This window comes from Dipodomys merriami, unplaced genomic scaffold (genome assembly GCF_024711535.1).
Source record: "Dipodomys merriami isolate MVZ:Mamm:240054 unplaced genomic scaffold, mDipMer1.0.p SCAF_11, whole genome shotgun sequence".
In the NCBI taxonomy this organism is placed as follows: domain Eukaryota; kingdom Metazoa; phylum Chordata; class Mammalia; order Rodentia; family Heteromyidae; genus Dipodomys; species Dipodomys merriami.
Window position 1 is genome coordinate 48,788,519 of NW_027202382.1, and position 20,922 is coordinate 48,809,440.

The following is a 20,922-nucleotide window of genomic DNA, read 5'->3' on the forward strand; positions in this document are numbered from 1 at the left end:
TGGCAAGCACTCTACCACTGAGCCACCTTCCCAACCCTGAAGACAATTACCTTCATATTTTAAAATATTTATTCAAGTGGGTTTTAGATTTTAAATTTGATACATAAAACCAAACTATGTTTTCAAGAGGATTTTTAATGTATCTTTTTCAGCTGCTAAACTGTGTATTTATCCTGCCTTTTTAATATAAGTTGATGCCACTGGTACAAATTATTCATGAACTTACTTTTTAGTGATTTTTTTTCTTTTTTCTTTTTCTTTTTTTGGGTCCAGTTGTGGGGCCTGAACTCTGGGCCTGGGCGCTGTCCCTCAGCTCTTCAACTCAAGGCCAGCGCTCTACCACTTGAGCCACAGCGCCACTGCTGGCTTTTTTCTTTTTGCTTATGTGGTGCTGAGGAATCAAACCTAGGGCCTCAGGCAGGCAAGGCAAGCGCTCTACCACTGAGCCAACTTCCCAGCCCCCTTTTTAGTGATTTAAATAAACAAATTGCTTTAAAAAATAAGCCAATTGGATAGATGGTAAATGATTGATGATCAATGAAAGCTAGATACAGATGAATGACAGATGATATATGCACACATAACATACTCATGTACATGTGTATATATACATACAATACATATACGCATACATGCACACATACCACTTTGGGACACAATACAAAGCCTCTAAAAGGTCCAGGCGTGTATGTAGTCCTCATCTCAGGAAATCTTAGCTGCCTTGGAATCAGAAGGCAAACTGAAGGCTGCTCCCTGGGTCACAAAGGATTGCAGGGGCTTGCTTAGAAGTCATGTTCCCCAGCATACAAGATACAATTCAGAACAGAAATCACAAGACTACCGAAACAGGCGCTACCAAGTGTGGTCCATTCAGAGGACTGTGGGCTGGCTTCTGGAACAAGCTACATCACATTGGGATGCTTTTTGCTTTTGTGCCAGACTTAGGGTTTGAACTCAGGGTCTGGGTGCTGTCCCTGAGCTCTGTGCTCAAGGCTAGTGCTCTACCTCTTGAGCCAGAGCTCCATTTCCTGCTTTTTGATGAGTTTTCCTGAGATTCTTAAAGCAAGCCAGCCAGAAAACTGGTTATACAAAGCATGGTCCATCCCGAGGACTCTAAGCTGGCTTCTCGTACGAGCTCTAAGGTGCTGTCAGCTGAGATGCTTAAAGACAAAGCAGCTCTCTGATGGTGAGAGGAACCACAAAGCCTCTACAGTGGTTTGAAGGAGTCAGATGACCATCCTGTACAGCTGGCTGCAGAGGGCCATTCAGCAGGACCTGCCCACCCTGCGACGCCCAAGGTCCTCACCTCACACACAACGCCTCTCAGGGGTGAGTCCCTGTTGGCACAGAACATGCCCCTAGGCACTGTCCTGGGGGTTTAGCCCTGAAATTGCAGCCAGGGAGACACACAGAATCCTCCTGCTGAGCTGGGTGGACACCAGGTCTATTACCCTCTCTGTGCCTGAGGCAGGGTCAGTGTCTCTGTCTCTGCCCAGGAAACCCCAGAGCCTGGGCTGGTCGTCGGCCCGGTGGCTCAGGCCTCCCTCACCATCCTCACCGGCATGCTGCAGGGACCCAACCTGGCCCTCGGCCACCAGCAGCACGGGGCCTGGGGGAGGGGCTGCAGGCCAGGGGTGTAGGGACTCAGGGGCCCTTCTATCTAAGAGGTCCCCTGACCCATGCTGGTGCTTGGCCCCCTCAAAACACTGTACCCCTTTCTTGGACTTGCCCACATTTCCCAAGGCCCTGTCCAGGGTTGAACCAGCATTGTGTCCCAAGTCCGGAACAGAAAGCTGGGGCTCACGCTGGGTGCTAGATTGCGTGCCTGTGAGCTGGGGCTCCCCCTCGGGGTTAGCCACCAACGGCCTTGCCAGACCCTCCCTCCCCCCACAAGCCATCCGGAACGCTGTCGGGGACTTCGCTGGTGGCCTTGGGGCCCCCCCACAGGTACTGCCTCTATCCTCGCTCAAAGGAGGTGCGGGCCAGTGCACGGGCTCAGACCCCTGGCTGTGCGCAGCCGGACTCCCTGTTAGGGAGCCAGACCCGCTCAGTTGACCACCAAGGCAGAACTCAGCTTCCTGGGGCCCCAAGGCCAGGGCCTCCTCCAGAGCCTCCTGGGAGGAGGAGGAGGGCAAGCCGTCCGCGGCGCTGTTGCTGTCCTCCTCCAGGTCGGCCAGGGAGCTGGGAAACGTGGCCTCCTCTGGCGGGGAGGGGAAGTCTGAGCTGATGGTCCCCTCCACGTCACTCTTTGCTGCGGGGCTGGGAGGCAGCGCAGGGATGTGGGCGGAGGACGGGAGGTCCCCGCTGCCGTAGGACAGCTGCTCATCCACAGGAGACAGGATCTCAGGCAGGAAGCCACTGGCACCCGGGGGACCGGCTTTCTCCAGGACAAGGGGGCCACCGCCGCCCCCCCACCCAGGTGCCTGGACTGCTGGGGTGGCCTCAGGAGGGGCCAGTAGAGTTGTGGGGACCTGGGGCTCAGGCAAGGCCCGCAGGGGCGTGCTGTCAGTGGGCAGGCACAGGCCAGCATGCAGGAACCCCTCGCTGTGGCCAAGGGAGGCCGGGGGAAGAGTGGCCTCTGCCCCAAGGCCTCCCTCCCCTTGCCATGTGGAGGTCCCCGAGGGACAGGACCGTGACAGCTCTAAGTCACTAGTGGAAGGGGGTTGGGCCTCAGGGCTTGCCTGCTTGGTTTTCTCCATATGCGATCTACTGGTCAGGCTCTTGCTGGTTCTGGAAGCTTCCTGTCCACCCCCAAGGCCTGGGGAGGAGCAAGCCACATGGGGCTCTCCACTGTTTTCAGGGCTGGAGGAGCTGTCTGTGGGATGGGGGCTTCCTGATGCCAGCTCAGCCCCAGGGCTGGGTCCTGCTGGCTTCCCGTCACTGTCCTCCTCCCAGATCCTGCTGGAGACCTCCGACAGCTCTGACCCTGACCTTGGGGAAGGCGGAGGCCGGCCTGCACGGAGGAGGTGGCACTCGGGCCCTGGACCTTCCACCTCAGCCGCTTCCTCAGCAGAGCTGCACGGGGACCCGACGCCCCTGCCCTCGGCCCTCTGCCAGGACACCTGTCCCTTGTCTCCAGGAGCAGCACCTGGAGGAGGATGCTCCTGGTGGAGACCAGAGGACAAAGGCCAGCCAAACTCCTGGGAGTCCAGAGCAAAGAACTCTCCAGAGCCACTGGAGCCTGCGCCTGGGCTGACCTCAGCCCCCACGCTGGCCGGTGAGGGGGAGCTGTCAGAAAGCTGGACCCGGGTGGCTGTGACCTTCTCAAACTCCTGGAGAGACGAACAGCTCAGGCTACTGGCAGAACCCACAGAGGAGGAGGGAGAGGGCAGATCCAAGGCAGCAGCAAGCTCGGGCAGGAGGCTGCCTGGGCCCGGGGCGGCGGGTGGCGCCTCCTCTTCTGAGGCTGCAGGAGCTGCAGACACAGGGCAGTTCGGGGCATTGCTGGTACACCTGGCACTGCAGACCCCCCCTCAGGCAGCCTGGGCCTCTGGCCCTCCAGCCTCACCCCACTGCCCCCACGCCCAGTGCCTCTAAAGCAGAAAGACCCCAACAGAGGCAGGAGGAGGGCAGAGACGCTAGTGCAGTTGGCCTCTGACTCCAGCCAGTGGGTGGCTCTCCCAGAATGGGGCTGTGGCTTTCGCCTCCCACCTGGCTCCCAGAGGTAGGAAGGCTGGCCTATGTCCTGCCTCTGACTTAGCACCTGGCCTGGAATGACCCTTAAATGGGGACGTGACAGTCGCCGAGTGAGCCCTGGAAGGTCCTGAGCAGTGAGCGCATCACCTGGGCAGGCAGCGGGCGGGGTGGCTTTTCCGCAGAAGGAAGGGGTGCTGGGGTCTTCCTGCTGCCAGGCCTCCACCCTGCAAGCACAGAGGTAGATACCGTGTGAGGGGCACCGTGTAAGGGAGCCTGCCCCCAGCCACACACCAGGGCTCTCAGTCAGGAACCGCAGGGCATCTACGACCTCACACGGCCCTGCCCGTCACCCGTACCATCTGGCTGACCAGCCGCACACAGGCCCAGAGCTGCTGCCTTTGGTAGGTGTCTGACCTCAGGGCCCCTTCCAAGGTCCCTCCCCTTCCCCTTCGCCCTCCCCCTCCCCCCTCCTTTACACCCCCCCCCCTAGTCTGGTACAGATGGGGACAGTCCCTCCCAGCGGGATCAGGAGGTGGTGCTCCATGGCAGGGTGCCCCCCCACACTTTGTTTGCAAAGTGGTACAAGGGGCAGGAGGGTGTCAAACTCAGGAAGCAGGGTACACAAGGGGCCCAGACAAAGGAGGGAAGGGTCTCAGCAGGGAGGGGTGGGGGGTCTTGTGCCTCAGGCCCCACCCTTCCAGGTCCCACACCTCTGCTTCCCTGACTGCCAGCTCTGTCTTTCCTGGGTGTCCCCCCGAGGGCTTCTGGCAACATCCACCGCTTCCGCTACCTGCTGGAAACACAGAGTTAAAATGACACATGGGGTGGGCTGCTGCGGGCTGGCCATGCCCTCAGCCGGGCATCGCACCCCGGTGCCTCCCAGGACCATCACGGAGGAGCCGAGACCATCTCCTGCTGGGTGCTGGAGGCTCACCAGGGAATCCTAGCTATTCAGGAAGCTGAGGTCTAGAGGATCACAGCCAGCATGGAAAGTCTGTGAGACTCTACCTCCAATCACCAGCAAAAAATCCCTGAAGTGGATGTATGGCTCAAGTGGTAGAATGACAGCCTTGAGCAAACACACACATACATAATCTCCCGAAATAGAGCTGTGGGCTGTGTACATAGCCCTCTGCAGACCCTCCTCCGCCACAGAAAAGACCATCTCTGTCCAGGTGCTGAACCCAGGTGAAGCCCAAAGAACCAGCACCCCTCAGAACCACATGAGCCCCAGGGAGGGTCCTCAGGGACCCCCTGCCACCGCTGTGGACTCACACTGGCTTCCTGGGGACCATGAGGTCCCTCTCTGCTCTGTCCATGGAAGCCTCTAGCATAGCCATCCGCTGAGGAGGGGCAGGGCTTGGTGGCGGGGTCTCCTGCGAGGCAAAGGGGCTGTCAACGCTGGCCGACACAGACAAAGGCCGGAGGCCCAGGAAGCAGCCTTCGGGAACTCCAGAGCTACCTGGAAGAAGTCTGAGGATTCAAAATGGACACAAGACTTGCTTGGCACACGGTTAGTTTGGGGAGGTAAAGCACGTGGTTATCTGCTCCTAAGATGACTGTGTTGGATGGTGAGAGGAAAACCCTGTAAGAAGCACCTAAGAAAAGCACCTTCAACATGAAGACCCACGTCTCTAATCTGGCGACCCTCTTGCAGGTGGCGGAACTCTCCTTGGACCTGCCTCTTTCCCTGTCCTTTCCTTACTGACCACTTCAGACACAGCTGGAGGACCTGGTAGACCAGGAAGGGGAGGATCAGATATGGCCAGGTCACCCACAGCACAGCTAGGGTGTCCCCTCAGCAAAGCAGGAACAAAGAGGCCTCAGAGCCTCCTCGTGGTACACTACCACCCCACATCTGAGCTCCTGGCTGGGGGCTGGGACCCGAGCCCCAAGGCCACCAGAGCTCCATGCTAAAGCTCTCGTCCACATGCTGGTATTGGTGGAGGTGCCGAGGGCTCTCAGGAAGGACCAGGATGGATGTTACCATGGAGAGCCTGTAAGCAAAAACAGCCAGTGCTGGGTCAGATGACCCCTGGACAGGTCCCATACCCGTCATTAACAAGCTCTGGGACCAGGGTCCATTGCTCCAGAGTCTCAGGTTTCAGTCAACCTCATCTACAGGGTGAGTGTCATGAGCATGCTCACTTCAACAGTCCACAAGGGTCCGAGGGGGGTGTAGGCCCTGGCTGGTCCTCGGCACGTGATGGCCAGCACACGTGGGCATGGACAGCAAAGAGACTTCAGGCCAAACATCGGAGGACGCAGGAAGGGAGGTCACGGAAATGCGCCTGCCCACCGGGGAGCTCCTCCCAGTCCGGGCCTCCTCGGTGCAGGAGCAGGTGCTCACTCTCCCACGCTGGACGGACTAGGCTGTCTGTGGCGGCAGCCGCCTGTGCCCATCTGGGAAGCCGGCCAGTGAAGTGTCCTTCCTTCCCGCCCGTGGAGACTGGGGGAGCTTCCGAACCCAAGGCTGCGAGCTGGGGATGGGGTCTCCACAGGGGTCTCCAAGACTGAACTATGCAGCCCTCATTGCCAGCCAGCTGCCACCTATCGGCTCCCAGAGCTATGAGCGGGGCTCCTCCATCCACTGCAGATCTGAGCCTTGGATCACAGGGAGTGAAGTACTTGATTCCTGCAAAACCTTCCTTGTGTTAAGGAAGACTCTTCCAGCAAAGCTGATTTCCAAACATTTAGAAAATGCATTCCAGATAAAGGGTGGGCATGTGGGCCATGCATGTATCCCAGCTACATGGGGTGGGGGTGGGGGTGGGGGAGAGGTGTTGGGAGGATCACAGTTCCACTCAGGCTGTTCCTTGGTGGGGGGGGTGGGGGGGGAGGGAGAGGGGAGTCTGTGAGACCCTCCCACCTCACTAACCCCAGGCAAATGAGTGTGGTCCCAGCTATCCAAGAAACAGAAGCTGCCCCAGGCAAAAACAAGTTCAAGCAGAAACAAAAAGGCATGGTTTAACTGGTAGAGTGCCTACCTAGCAGGCAGAAGGCCCCAGTACTACTTAAAAAAAATATATATATATACATACATATGTTCCAGATAGACCAAGTTGTGAGTAAAGCAATTCAAACGTTATAAATTTTAATTTCTCTAGATGAGTGGCCGTGTCACCTCTCACAGCAAACGGAGCCAGCCATTCTTCTGGCTGTGAAGGGGTCTGCGGTCAGGGCGGGGGGCCACCAGGGCTCAGTGTCTCCGGCTGTCCTCGGGGGCCTCCCTGTTCTTGCCTGGTGGCTGGGTACCAGACTTGGACGGGATCTTCCAGACGGTGGGGACGCTGCTGGCCAGGTCCTCACTGGGGGGGCCCACGGGCTGTCTCCAGGGGGCTTACCTGGGGGCAGGTCCTTGGCCTCCTGTGGCCTGAGCTGGGCTGGGGGACTCCCTGCTGCCTGGATGGCCTGCAGTGACAAGACAGGGAAAATGTCAGGCGGCGTGCCTGGAGGGACAGTGCCAGAGCAGGGGTGAGGGGAGCAGGGTCCAGGGTGTCCGGGATCTGCAGGAAGACCAGGCTGCAGGCGGGCACGATGGGAGGTGGGCGCACTCAGGCAAGGCTAGGGGCGAGTGCTCGCTGGGGGCTTGCATACGGGAAAGTCCGGGCCTGGCAGCTGTCCAACGTCCGGAGAACTTGAGTGCAGAGGGACGCGAGGCTGCTCCTCCCGCGCTGGAAGACATGACCCAGAGTCACAGGCACCAGCCAGCCTGTGGGGTCCCCAGACCTGGAGTCACCTCTGGCTGGGGAGCATCAGTGCAGCTGTTCACTCACCCCTCCCTCTGCAGACCCCAGAGCTCCATGCACCCCAGGGTCCCACTTCTGAGGCCCCATCTGTCCTTTGTCCCTTCTGGAATGTCTTCGGATTCCCTAATCCACAGATGCCAGAGTCTTAGAGGCTTCACTCTGTGCTCCCAAAGTGTGCCAGGCTGTTCTGGGGCTCTAAGACTGCCCAGTGTTCACACCGGGGCCAGAGGAGTCCCGTGAGCTGGGCCGCAGAGATGCCTGCAATTCACTACCCACATGCCACGTCTATCTGCCTGCCGTGGCTTCTCTAAGTCCAGCCCACTGCTATGAGACAAGACCCTGGTGGGTGGAAGGGGAAGTGAATGGACAGCAAGGCTGGGCAGCAGGGTGGTGGTCAGTGTCTGTCAGGGCAGGGCTGGCTGAGGAATGACTCCTGAGGCTGAGCATGGGAGGCTCCCTCGTGCAGGCTTGCCTAAGGCAGACACCCTGTCTGAATGATCCTGCAGAAGATGCGTCCACAGACCTGGGGACCGGAAAACAGATCCTGGCAGCTCCGATCACGACCAGGATCTCTAGATGAGTTAGTTGTGGAATTAGGTTGGCTCTAAATCCATCAACTTGGGCTCTCATTTTTATTTTTATTTTTTGGTCAGTTGTGGGGCCTGAACTCTGGGCCTGGGTGCTGTCCCTCAGCTCTTCAGCTCAAGGCTAGCACTCTACCACTTGAGCCACAGCGCCACTCCCGGCTTTTTCTGCTTAGGTGGTGCTGAGGAATGGAACCCAGGGCCTCATGTGTGCAAGGCAAGCACTCTACCACTGAGCCACCTTCCCAGCCCCAACTGGGCTCTTAAAAGAGGTGAGAAGCCAGGCATCAGTGGCTCACGTCTGTAATCCTAGATACTCAAGAAACTGATATCTGAGGATCACGGTTCAAAGCAGAAGTCCATGAGACTCTTATCTCTAAGTTACTACCAAAAATCCAGAAATGATGCTATGGCTGAGGGCTAGAGCACTAGCCTTGAGCACAAAAGCTCAGAGACAGTGCCCAGGCCCTGAGTTCAAGCCCCAGGACTGGCACCAAATGATAAACAAGAATAGAAAGAAAAGAAGGCGAGGAGCTTTACACAGTGGCTCATGCCTGTTCTCCTTAGTTACTCAAGAGGCTGAGATCTGAGAATCCCTGTTTGATGCTAGCCTGAGCAAACAGATCTGAAAGACTCTGAATCTCCAATTAACCAGCAAAAAAAAAAAAAAAAAAAAAAAAAAAGTGTGTAAGTGGTACAGAGCCAGCCTTCAGCTCAAAAAGCTAAATGAGGTAAAGAGGTAGACACAGAGGAGCAAAGACAGCCACGCGAGGACAGAGGGACCCCTGAGCCATCAGAGCAGGCCGCCAGGACAGAGGGACCCCGAGCCGTCAGAACAGGCCGCGGCGGGAAGGCCCCTCTGGAGCCTCGGGGAGTGCTGGCCCTCCAGAGAGCAGGCATCTTTGCTTAAACCACCCAGTTTGTGGACCTCTGTCATGCAACCTCAGGAAAGGCGCCCATCTCCCAACCCCACGCTGTCGCTGTTCAGAGGGGAGACAGGTCAGGGAGAACAGGCAGGATGGGGCCCTCAGGCTGACGTGACCACGTTCCTCACCAATTCCCCCACGGGACAGCCGGCAAACGGGCCAGCCCTGTGGGCTACCTGGCAGCCTGGGCCACGTCGGTCCCTGCACTCTAACCCCGTCATGTTCCTATCGAGGTGCTCCTGGCTTCTGTCCAAGGACAGGCTGGGCCTAATCCTCCTTCCGCCTTGGCAGAAGCCGGTGCGGCCAGGTGCTGCGGTCTGGCTGGTCTGTGTGCCCGGCCCTGCCTGGCAACAGCGTCAGGCCTGCAGGTGACTGGCAGCCAGGGCCTGGCCAAGCGGTGGCTGCACCCGCCAAGAGCCTTCGCCCAGGCAGCAGAGCCTGTCTGCGTGGCTCCCGGCTGGTGCCCAGGCCCTGTTCTCAGAGGCAGTGCCTGGGAGGACTGTCCTTCTGGAAGGCCCGCTGTTCACCCAGGTGGAGACAGGGAGGCCCAGGGGTCCACACCACACAGCTGGCATGGCGGGCGGAAGGGAGGGCTGTCTGATCACGCAGTGGGCGCTGAGGCCCACGGACAAGTGACGGATGGCCTGGTGCTTGGCTGGCCCTGCCACTCCCACTACCTACCTTGGCTGGCCTGCTTGGCACTCTTCACCTGCGGGCTGCTGGCCTCGGGGGTGTCCTCCCCTCTTGGCTGTGGGTGGTCATCTGCCTCCCACGTTGTCTGGGGCGGGGTCGCCTGTTGCTCAGAGTGGGGCCTACAAGGCAGGGCAGAGGGAGACGTGACTGTCCGCCCAGCAGCTCTGCCTAGGGTGCCCAGTTCTGCTCACAACACTCCACGGCACCCCCCGCCCCGCCCCCATCCCCAGGAACAGCCTCAAGGCCCATATGGGGTGTCTGAAGCCAGTGGCCAAGCAGGAGACAGGGTTCTGGGCCTTTCCTGCCTGGGTGCCTCCCGGGCAGAGCCTGGGCCCCACAGAGTGGCTGCTGTGGGGCTCATGACCGGGCTCGTGGGGGCGGGGGCTGGGGAGGCACCTGCCTGTCCGCAGAGGCTCGGGCAGGTTTCTGGGTGAGACTCACTTCTCATTTTGTGGAGCAGCACCCATGTGTATAGGGTGCCCCCACCCGAGCCTGGGCCCCCGCAGGCCACACACACACCTGCTGCCAGGCTCTAGGCACCTCTGTTCTTCCTTCCTGAGACACAATGCCAGTGCAGCATGAGGCCACCCATCACAGCCTCCGCATGGTGGCGAGGCCCCTTCTGGGTCAAGGTCAGTGCTGAGAGCCTGCTGGGCTCCAGAGCATCTCCATGGGCAGCAGGCATGAGCCTGAGGAGCTGGGCTCACGGGAGGATGGCCAGCCCGGAGATGTTTCCAAGCCCTCGAGGGTACGGCTGCGGGCTGCAGCTGGTCCACATCATTGTGTCCCAGACACAGGCTTGTCGCGGAGCCCAGGCCAGCACAGAGCTGGAGACCTGGTCCACCAGACGCCCTCCCAGCCTTCAGGACAGCCATGGGAGCAGAACAGGGTCTAGTGACACAGGAACAGGACCCCCAAGCTTTATCACCCCTGAGAAGCCTGGGTGATGGTCCTGGGTCTCAGGCAGGGACCTTGTAGCTCATCTCTCTTTCCTTGCCTTGTGGCACAGGGCCACAGACGCCAGATCCCCGGTGTGCACCCGCGTCAGGACAAATGACCCAAGTCTGCCTGTTTCTCCATGTGTGTGACCCCCAGCAGTGTCGGAAGCTACTTGCTCACTTGCTTGCTTGGGCTACAGGAAACCCCAAGATACTCCTGTCCTGTCCTGTCCCGTCCTCCTCTATTTTGTAACTTTGGGGCAATCCCTGTGCTTCGCTGGAATGACAAGAAAAGCTTAGGGCCGGCCAGCCCTTCCTCCTGGCCCCACAACCACGTGTGTGCCTGCCGGCTGGCCTCCAGCTCAAGGGAGGAAGGAGCCTGCCCAGAATGCCCCAGCAGGTCATGCTGAAAAGCACCCTGGGAGAAGCCAGGGCAGTGGGCGGCTTCCTGAGCAGAGAGCGGTCCCACAGGGGGAAAAAAGAGCTGATGTGTGGGGGTGACCAGCCCAGGGCAGGCCCTGGGTCCCTGGGAAGCCCTGCCTGTGGAGAGGACACTCCTGGGGGCCCTCCATAGCTGCTTCACCCCAACATTGCTGCAGCAACCCCACAGTGGGTGCTCTGGCCCGGAAGCCTCGAAGGAGAAAGCCTGCTGCTCACACAGCCGGCCCAGAACACACAGCGCACCGCGCCTCAGCCCTGCTGAGCCCAGTTCTCTTTCACTGTGATGCAAGACCAGGGGCCACGTGGCCAGGCTGTAGAAAGGGCCCAGATGCCGCTAGCCATGGAACCGCCCCTGGATGTGTGCCCAGAGGCTGGGGCAGCCATGCGAATGCCATATGCTGCCCTGGACCGGGCTGTCCAACTGTTCTGTGCCTCCACACCCCATACAATGGCCCCGGGAGACTTCCGGAGGACACACTCCGGCTAGCCCAGAGCCAGTGAATTGGCTGCCCTTTTCTTTCGGGATCAGAGTAGCGCTGGGCTGCTTGGTAGGAGCCGGCACCCACTGCATGCGCCTATGTCCTGGGTGGGTGGGTGAGGCGGGCTCGGTCACACAGCAGCAAGCAAACACACAGAACACTTGCGATGGCAAGCACCAGGGCCACGGCCACCGGGACCTACTCACTGTGTGGCCGCTGAGCTCTGGAGGCTCCTGGGAGGCTGGTGGTCGGGCAGTGGCAGGAGGCACAGTGCCCTCTTTGGTTGCTGGCTTGTCTTGGGGCTCCCCTTCAAGACGCCCTTGACTCTGCCGCTGGGACTCTGGGGAAGAACACGGAGTGAGCCTGCAGGGGCCAAGCACGTGCGGCCTATTTGCTTCTTTAGCCACCCCAGGGCCGCCATTAGCCTGGCCCTGCACGCTACTTGTTGCCACGTTCCAGCAGACATCACTGGAAATGGTCATGGGCCCTGGTCGGGGCTGCATGCCCCCTGACAGCTACAGACGAGGAGTTTAGAGGGGACGTCCCTGCCCAGGGCCGGCCCAGCTCCCGGGGACTCCAGCCACGCAGCCTCTCTCTTGCAGGCGGGCCTGCGGTCAAGTGCTTTCTTCTTTCTTCCTTTTTCTTTGCAGAGCTGAGTACTTACCTGGGAAGTACTCTTCCACTAAGCGAAATCCCCAACCTCAGCTATGATGATGGTGATATGTGTGTGTGTGTGTGTGTGTGTGTGTGTGCATGCACGCGTGCTAGTGCCGAGGCTCCAACTCAGGGCCTGGGCACTATCCCTTAGCTTTTTCACTCAAGACTGGTGTTCTATCGCCTGAGCCACACTTCTACTGCTGGCTTTTTTTGTGGTTAACTGGAGGTAAGAGTCTCTCAGACTCTACTGTCTGGTTTGGTGTCACACCACAATCCACAGATCTCACAAGAGTGAGCCACTGGTGCTCAGCAGGGGCAGGGGCTTTAGAGAATATAGCTCTTTCTCCTCCCTCCCGCCTTTCTTTCATTCCTCCTCTTTCTGGTGGTACTGGGTTTGAACTCAGGGCCTCACTCTCTAGATGCCCTACCATTTGAGCCAGTCTGTCAGCCCTTTTAGACAAGCTCTCACACTGATGCCAGGAGCTTGCCTGTACTATAATCCTATTTGTGCTCCCACAAAACAAGATTCTGCTGCTATGACAGACATGTCCCTGAATCCAGCCATCGATCATGATGAAGTCCTATGAACTTTTTATGGGGGGGGGGCTGAGCCGGCTAGAACCATGATCCTCCAGATCTCTGTCTCCCAAGTAACTAGGATTATAGGTTTGAGTCACCATACCCAGCCAAGTCCAGTTCCTTTGATCCTCATTTTGACTCTCAAGGTGGGGACCACCATCTCCCAGTTTACAGAGCATGCTCTGGTGCAGGGAGCACATCTTGCCTGGGAACGCCCCCTTCTCCTTGCTCACACAACTCTTTCTTGGGAGGCAGCTGTGGGGAGGCCAGCTCCAAGGACACAGTGTCTCCTGCTCGGCCATGTCTGGCTGTCCCAACGTGTCACAGGCCACGGCGCCTCCTCTGCTCCCTCTGGGGTGAAGCCCAGCCACCCTCCAGCTGGGCCTTTGCCTTTCATCCCTTTTGCTCTAGGCCTGGCCTGGATAGAGCACCTTCCACAAAGGCTAGGCATCTGGTCCCTCCTCCAGGATACCCAGGTAGGGGACTCCTTGGGGGTCACTCAGTAGGTGACCTTGTCCTGCCCTCTATATGCGCTGCCCACCTGGGCCAGAGCCTGGAGCTCCTGCCGCAGATGGGCAACGGACCTCTGTGCTTCCAGGATGGCTTTCTGACACTGTAGGAGCTGCTTCCTGCCTTGGTGCATGGCCAGGGAACAGTTTTTCAGGTATCGGACTTCCCTCTGAACCAGCCAGAGGAGAAATATCAGTTAGCATTATCCCCAACCTGCAGGAGCTCGCATGGGAAAAAGAGAAGGGCCATGGGGCAGTGAAGAGCATGAGGGACCCCCCAGCTCTCCCGTCATCTGGCCCTCCTTTCCTCCACATGCCCTGTGCTTGGCACAAGGGGCAGGCAGGAGGCAAGGTGGCGGCTGAGGGGCTCTTCTCCCAAGTGTTCTGGTGGGGCCAGCACAGCTTCCCTTTCTCCAGGTTTGGAGTCTGGCTCCATCTTTCCAACTCATCCCTTGATGAAGCCCTCCCATGCCCCCCCAGGAAGGACCCTAAGGTTCAGACAGGGAACTGAGGCTGGGAGTCTACAACCAGCAAGAGGCTGAGCCTGGCTTGGAGTCGGGGCTGTAGGCCATACTCCACAGAGCGGAGCTGTCCGCCCCGGCATGCATTCTCCCAGGTGACACAGGGAGTGGTGGGATGGAGGACGATGGCCAGGACTCTGAGCGTCTTGCTGCTGCCCCCTCCCCAACAAGGGCGGCAGCACCGCCTGTGTGTGGCTACCCCAAGCCATGCCTACCCGCTCTTTCTCCACCTTGCTGATGGCTTGCTGTTTCCTCTCGGACAGCTCAGCTGTTTTCTCCCCCTTGATCTCCAGACACCTGGAGGAGGTGGAGTGTTACTGTCCATCTGGAATCCATCTTGAGGTGGGCATGGAGAGCCACAGATAGGGCGAGTCCTGTGCACCGGGGGCTCCGGAGATAGCCAGCCCCCACCCCAGGCGGGCACCAGGCGGTCAGAGCCGGAGTCAGGAAGCGCCCCAGGCCCAGCCCAAGCTGTCCCTCCGCCCACTCGCCACGCACTACATTGGGGTCTAAGGGAGACAGGCCAGTGAATGGCAGGACCTCCTGCCCTGGACCCGGCCCAGGCTGGAGATCATAGAGGTCCCTGGAGCCCCCCAACCCCACGCCCCGGCCCCAGGGGGCGCGAGCCCGGGAGAGAACTTGAACTGGGCAACCCTGCACAGGCCAGTCTGCCCCCCGGCGGCCTCGGATGTGTGTTCACCCACACAGAAGCTCCATTCTGAGAAGCCACGGGAAGGAAATGGCCTCTTGGATGTTAACAGTGGCAGAAACAGACACAACCACCAGGCCCCGCTACTGGAGACAAGCTGAGGGAAGGCCCCTGCTGCCACGGCGCCTGCGCGAGGTGGGGGGGGGGGGCGGCCCCGCCACCATGGCGCCTGCGCGAGGTAGGGGGGGGGGGCCCCGCCACGGCGCCTGCGCGTGGTGCACTGGCCTCGCCGCCACGGCGCCTGCGCATGGTGCACTGGCCTCGCTGCCACGGCGCCTGCGCGTGGTGCACTGGCCTCGCCGCCATGGCGCCTGCAGCGGACGTGTGAGGTAGGGGAGAGGCTTCTTTGACGCCTTAAACGCAAGTCACGTGAGGAGCGTGCATGCTGCGGGTCTAAGAGCCGTGTTTCGGGCCGGGTGAGCATTTCACACGCTAACAGGACTCTGGAAAGCGTGCACAGAAGTCTGCAGAAGTGAGACTGTGAGTGGTGGGATTTGGGTTTTTCATCCTGGGCTCTTTCCTATCTTACCTCATTCTCTCGACAGCTGCTACTGTTTGGATCAGTATAGTATATGTGTGTGTGCGCGCATGTGTGTGCGCGCAGGGGGCCACAAGAAGGGGCGTGGCTGCCGGGGCGGGGCCAGACCTGCGCATGCGCTCACCCTCTCTGGTGGTCCAGCCAGGCCAGCTCGGTACGTTCCTTCTCCTCCAGCGCCAGCTCGCGCAGGCGCAGCAGCGAAGCCTGGTGCCGGGCGTGCAGCTCCTCTTCGTGCAGGCTCTGCTCCAACATGGCCACCCTGAAGCCCTTGGACACTAGAAGTAGAGGAGCTTCCATGGCAGACCACCTGCATTGCTCCCACAAAAGGGGAGACTGAGGCCCGAGGGGCACACTTCCAGGTCCAGCACCAAGCAGGGGACAGAGGACGGCAGAGCCCAGATGCCCACATCTTGCTTCTGACCTCTGCTCTTTTGTAACTGCTCTACAGAAACAAAAACAACACAAAACAAAAACAAAACCCACCAAGGATTTTTGCTTTCCTCCAGGAAAGGATAATAAGGATGGGATTCGGATTCAACATCCCATCTGAAACAACTTAGAATTTTACACATAGGAAAGGACATTTTCCCAGACACCCAACAGCAAACAGCTTGGCAGAGTCAACACTGATAGGAAGACACAATGGAAGTAAGACCTGTAATTGTAACATCTTAGGAGTTTCTAGGCTGTAGTGCATGGGGGTAAAACAGGTGGAGCCCCAACCCCGCAGACCCCGGCGTAGAAGAGGTGGAGCTGAATCTGGAGAGATGACGCCAGCTTGCACTGACTGAATAGAGAATCAGAATGGATATGCTGGTTTCTCTTCAGATCATATAAATCTTTTGCCTTTTACTAAAGAGAATCAGAACGGGTAGTACATGCCTATCATCACCACCATGGCAGCAAATATAAACAGAGTCACAGTCCAGGCTGGCCCAGGCAAAAAGTGAGATACTGTCTCTAAAACAATGAGAGCAAAAGGGCTGTAGGTGTTGGATAAAATGGTAGAGTACCCATTTAGCAAGCGCAAACCTCTGAGTTCAAATCCCAGTGTCACCAAAAGAAGAATATATGTAGAAATATATGTGTAGCAAGATAAAATTCACAGTGTCCAGTAGATAAAACAAGAAGAAGGAAAACATCTATGAGGATAATGATCAATTTGAACCAATCCAGGCTTGACGTGGTGACAGGATTAGCAAAGGCTAGTTGAAGTTTTTATAACTGTATTTCATTTCATATGCTTAGAAGGATAAAGAGAGTCCTGGAGGAAAAGGATCCAGATAGAACTCTTATGAGATGAAAACATAAACATGTGAGATGAAAACATACTGGATGGGACAAATGGCAGGTCAGACATAGCTAGCAGCAGAAAAGAGCTCAGGGCTTCAACTTTCAGAATATACTGGTTACCAGAGTTTCTGAAGGAGAAGAGAGAGAAGAGGTGAGCATATTTGAAGAAATAAGAGGTGGAAGTTTTCCAAATTGAAGGAAGTGGTAAAGCCACAGATCCAAGAATAAGAAACAAGAAAGAACACAGCACAGATTATTAATATTAAATTGCTCAAAATAGTAAGAAAGACCAAAAGCAGCCAGCGTGAGCAGATGCTACAGATGAACCAAGATATGGTGACAGCTGGAATACTGCAAGCCAAAAAACATTAGGGATAGGATTGTTTTGCTTTGTTTTTAAGTCATGCTAGGGATGGAACCCAGGGGTTCCTGCATACTAGGAATAGTCACTAGGGAATATTCTCCCACTGAGCCACACCCTCAGCCATGTGATGTCTTTAAAAGTGTACTCAGGGTGACTTTGCCACAAAAGAAGTTATTCTTTACCTGACTTATGTAACTGTAACCCCTCTGTACATCATCTTTATAGTAACAATTAAAAATAATAATTATACTTTTTAAAAGTCCATCCAGATTAAATGGTTTGCAAAGAGTATATGAAGAACAAAGTCAAAATGAGCCATGCACTGGTAGACACATCTGTTATCCTAGCCACTCAGGAGGCTGAGACCTGAGGTTTGCAATGTGAAGCCAGCCCAGGCAGAAGAGTCTGTGAGAGTTATCTCCAACTAACCAGCAAAAAGCCAGAAGTACAAGTGTGACTCAAGTGATAGAGTACCAGCCATGAACAAATAAAAATTCCAAGTGAGAACTTGAGGCCCTGAGTTCAATCCCCAGTACCAACATGCACGTAGCAAATGCAAACTTCAGCCCTAAGCATAGGGACAGTCCTGGTCCATGTGAATCAAAGAAGCACATCAATAGAAGGTAGAGATTGAGAAGGAAGAAGAGGGGGTGGCAGAGGGAAAGGGAAAGGGAGGGAGGGAAAAGAAGAAAGATCCAACCAAATGCTGCCTGTAAGAAACACTTCAGATAGGAACAAGCTGAAAGGGAGAGGATATGATGAGAAAGGACTTCCTCCATGACTTTGGCTGGGCCAGGCACTAGTGGCTCACCCCTGGAATCCCAGCTGCTGTGGAGGCTGAGATTGTGGAGATCATGGTTTGGGGCCAGCCCAGGCATAAGAAAGGTACTGGAAAGCCTGAACCAGGTGATCACACCCAAGCATGTGTCCAGGCAGGAAGCAAGATGCAATCTGAAAAGTGACCAGCAAAAGTCAGGGCTAGAGGTGTGACTCAGTGGTAAGCCCACTTTGGAAGTACAAGGCCCGGAGTTCAAACCTCAATACTGGGGGTGGAGGTGGGGAGGTACTGGAGTGTTCTACAAGTAGACTGCAAATGTCCAAGCCGGCTTTGTAGGGAAGCACATTGCAGGGATGGGGAGGATTGTTCCTCAAGGACACAACATGCCCTGAAGTGTTTATGTGCTGATGGAACTAGAACTTCAAGGAGAACTAGACAAACCTGCAGTAGTAGCTGCGATAGTTCACTTCCCTGCTCAATAATGCATAGGAACAGGAGGCAGAGCCCCATAGGGTAGCATAGACTTAAATAATACCATTAACCAACGGGGTCCAAGAACAATATAACCACTACCGCAACTCCTGTAGATCATGCATTCTTTTCAAGAGCACATGGAATGATCTGGACTGAAATTCAAGTCTAGGCATAACTGGAATCATTCATACGTGCTTTAATCTGGGCACTGGTGGCTCACACCTGTCATCCTAGCTACTTAGGAGGCTGAGATCTGAGGACAGAAGTTCAAAGCCAGCCCAGGCAGGAAAGTCCATGAGACCCCTATCTCCAATAAACCACTCAGAAAACTGAAAGTGGCGCCGTGGCTCAAGTGGTAGAGCGCTTGCCTGGAGCGCCTGGGACAGCACCCAGAGCTAGAGTTTAAGCCCCACGATTGACACCCCCTCCAACACACACACAAGAAACGTGCTTTAAGGCACAGGTACCAAGCTCCCAGGAGTATGACATAGCTAGCCCCCCTCCCCTGGAGGCTTTTCCAGGCTGCCCTTACAGCCTTCCTTTGCCCACTCACCTGCAGATGGCGCCAAGCCTGCCTTGCTCCTAGGCGTAGCCGCGGGACTCTGGGAGGATGCCCTGGCAACTCTGCCGGGGGCTGGCACTGATCTGCTGAGGGAGAAGACAGCCCAGACGAGCGCCATCATGCCAGCACCTGAGGGCTGCCCGCCTCCCCCTCCTCTGCCCCGGGAGGGTTGGCCATCCCTCCCCTACACCTCACCTGGGTCTAGCTGTCACAGGCTTTGAGCCCCCGCAGGGCTGCGGTTCTTCCAGCGTCAAAGCCTTTTCTGGGCTGGCCTGGGCTGAATGTCTTTGCATCAGTTCCTGTGAGGATGAGGAGGCAGGTGCTGCCCAGGGCGGGGGAGGCCACGCCAGCTTCCGGGAGGAGCCTGTGAGCCCGCTGGCGCTAGCGTTCAGCCCCAGGGACCGGCATGCCCAGTGGGCAAGGCAAGACCAGTGCACCAAGAGGCGTGTGGTGGGCTGAGGGTGGGAGGGGGCGGGGGGCATGCAGGCACCAAGGGCCAGGTGTGGAACGTGGACGTCCGCATCCTGACAGCAGCTGCAGGACAGCAGTGTGGTGCTCAAATCCGCAGCAGGAAGAAGAAGAGCAAGAGTGTGTGATGGGAGAAGACAGAACAGGGAGAAGGAGGCTGGTCACAGGTCTCTGCTTTTCTGGTCTGAGAATCCTTACACACACACACATACACCTACACACACACACACACACACACACTCCCTGTGGTATCATACTGTCTTGGAAACACCTCCTAAAGCGAGCTGGGAAGGTGGCTTAGTAGAGTGCTTGCCTAGCATGCATGAAGCCCTGGGTTTGATTCCCCAGTACCACATACACAGAAAAAGCCATGGCCTGGCACTGGTGGCTCACGCCTGTCAACATAGCGATTCAGGAGGCTGAGATCTGAGGATTGTGGTTCAAAGCCAGCCTGGGCAGGAAAGTCACTGAGCTCTTATCTCCAGTTAACCAACAGAAAACTGGGAGTGGTGCTGTGGCTCAAGTGGTAGAGCACTTGCCTTGAGCTGAAGAGCTCAGGGACAGAGCCCAGGCCCAGAGTTCAAGCCCCATGACGGCACTAACATCCCAGAATCATGGACATTGCAAAGCAAGATCCTCTCTCAGCTTGTGACAGCCAGCCAACTCACAGCCATCATGGGTCAGTGTGCCACTGCCACAGTCATTTCATCCATCATCCCCTGCTGGGGCAGGTGCTGGGCCACCCTGGGCTACAAGAGCTGCCTCTCTGATGGGTTCCTCAGTGCCGGTACAGCATGGCTGGAGACTGAGGGGGGTTTGTGTGTTGTACACAGCTCAGGCCTGGGCTCTGGGCTCTCACTGAGAACGGAGCTCAGTGCTGAACAAGCCTGGAGGCCAAGATGCTCATTAGTGACCCAGTTCTGTGTCCTTCCTGGACACAAGTGACCAAGCTGTCCCGTCTCTGCTCAGAGGCTTTGCTGTCTTTCTTTCTCTCATCCTCTTCTCTTATTTCCTTCTTCCCTTTCTCCTGTTTTTATTTGTTCTTTCTTTTCTCTTCTTTCTTCCTTCCCTCCTTCCTTCCCTCCCCCCTCCCTCCCTTTTTTCCTTCTTTCATTCTTTCTGCCAGTACTAGGGCTTGAATTCAGGGCCTGGGCTCTCCCATAACTTCTCATCCAAGGCGAGCCCTCTACCTCCTGAGTCACAGCTCCATTTCGGGCTCTTTGCTGGTTAACAGGAGTTGAGACTATCACAGACTTTCCTGCCTAGGCTGGTTTTGAACAGCGACCCTCAGATTCAACCTCCTAAGTAGCTAGGATTACAGACGTGAGCCACTGGCACCTGGCTACTCAGAGGCTTTGCTTTGGGATGAGATCTTGAATAAGCCCATCATGCAATGCAGCCCTTGCTTTTGGGCAGGGGCAAGGCCGATGGTTCACGGGTTCAAATGATCTTTAGAGGTGTCCAGTTTAGAAGGGTCTCAGGCTGGGCAGGCCTCAGGCTGGGCAGGGCTCTGGTGGGACAGGCCTCAGGCTGGGCGGGGCCTTGGTGTGGGTGGGGCCTCGGGCTGGGCAGGGCTCTGGTAGGGCAGGCCTCGGGCTGGGCGGGGTAAGGGGGATTGGAAGGGTGGTTAGAGCCTCAGAGGGCCAGCCTCCTGACCTCCAGCTGGTGTTTGAAGAGCAGTCCTTCCAGCGCCATCTGCGTTTCCCAGACCTCCCGTTCAGCCCGCTGCCGTAGAAGGCTCAGAGCTTTCTCCTGCTTCTGCTGGTCTAGCTGCAAAAATCCACACCTCCTGGTTGGCAGAGGGAGCCATTTGCACTGGGAGCAGGACCCCTGCGCAGCAGACCCCATGCCTGGGAAGGGCCTGCAGGCAACCCCACTCCTCTCCCTGCCTGGGGCTTCCCCATCCAGGCCAAAGGCTTGGATCCACCTCCAAGTCCCGTGGGGGGGGGGGAGCCTGTGGGGATGGAGGTGGCCAGTTTCCAAATCCTACAGTTCTCTACTTCAGGGTCTTCCGCTAGCCTCAG

The 20,922-nt window shown here is 57.2% G+C and overlaps 1 protein-coding gene across 7 annotated transcripts in view; it reads right to left on the reverse strand.

Annotated features, from left to right (window-relative positions):
- Positions 1-90: 90 nt before the first annotated feature.
- Positions 91-20,922, reverse strand: part of Ccdc187 (coiled-coil domain containing 187) — a 51,838-nt gene continuing 31,006 nt past the window's right edge. For 5 of the 7 annotated variants that reach the window (XM_070015050.1, XM_070015048.1, XM_070015049.1 and 2 more), the window contains 13 exons: positions 20,555-20,668; positions 18,626-18,729; positions 18,422-18,516; positions 15,084-15,234; positions 13,928-14,009; positions 11,653-11,786; positions 9,577-9,707; positions 7,234-7,310; positions 6,981-7,047; positions 4,912-5,012; positions 4,347-4,429; positions 3,784-3,860; positions 91-3,415 (listed from right to left, as the gene is read on the reverse strand). In XM_070015050.1, the coding sequence (XP_069871151.1) occupies positions 1,359-3,415; positions 3,784-3,860; positions 4,347-4,429; positions 4,912-5,012; positions 6,981-7,047; positions 7,234-7,310; positions 9,577-9,707; positions 11,653-11,786; positions 13,928-14,009; positions 15,084-15,234; positions 18,422-18,516; positions 18,626-18,729; positions 20,555-20,668 (3,273 nt within the window). In that variant the 3' untranslated portion in view covers positions 91-1,358. The remainder of the gene's footprint in view (positions 3,416-3,783; positions 3,861-4,346; positions 4,430-4,911; positions 5,013-6,980; positions 7,048-7,233; positions 7,311-9,576; positions 9,708-11,652; positions 11,787-13,927; positions 14,010-15,083; positions 15,235-18,421; positions 18,517-18,625; positions 18,730-20,554; positions 20,669-20,922) is intronic. The other 2 variants (XM_070015045.1, XM_070015044.1) reach the window with 2 other exon arrangements.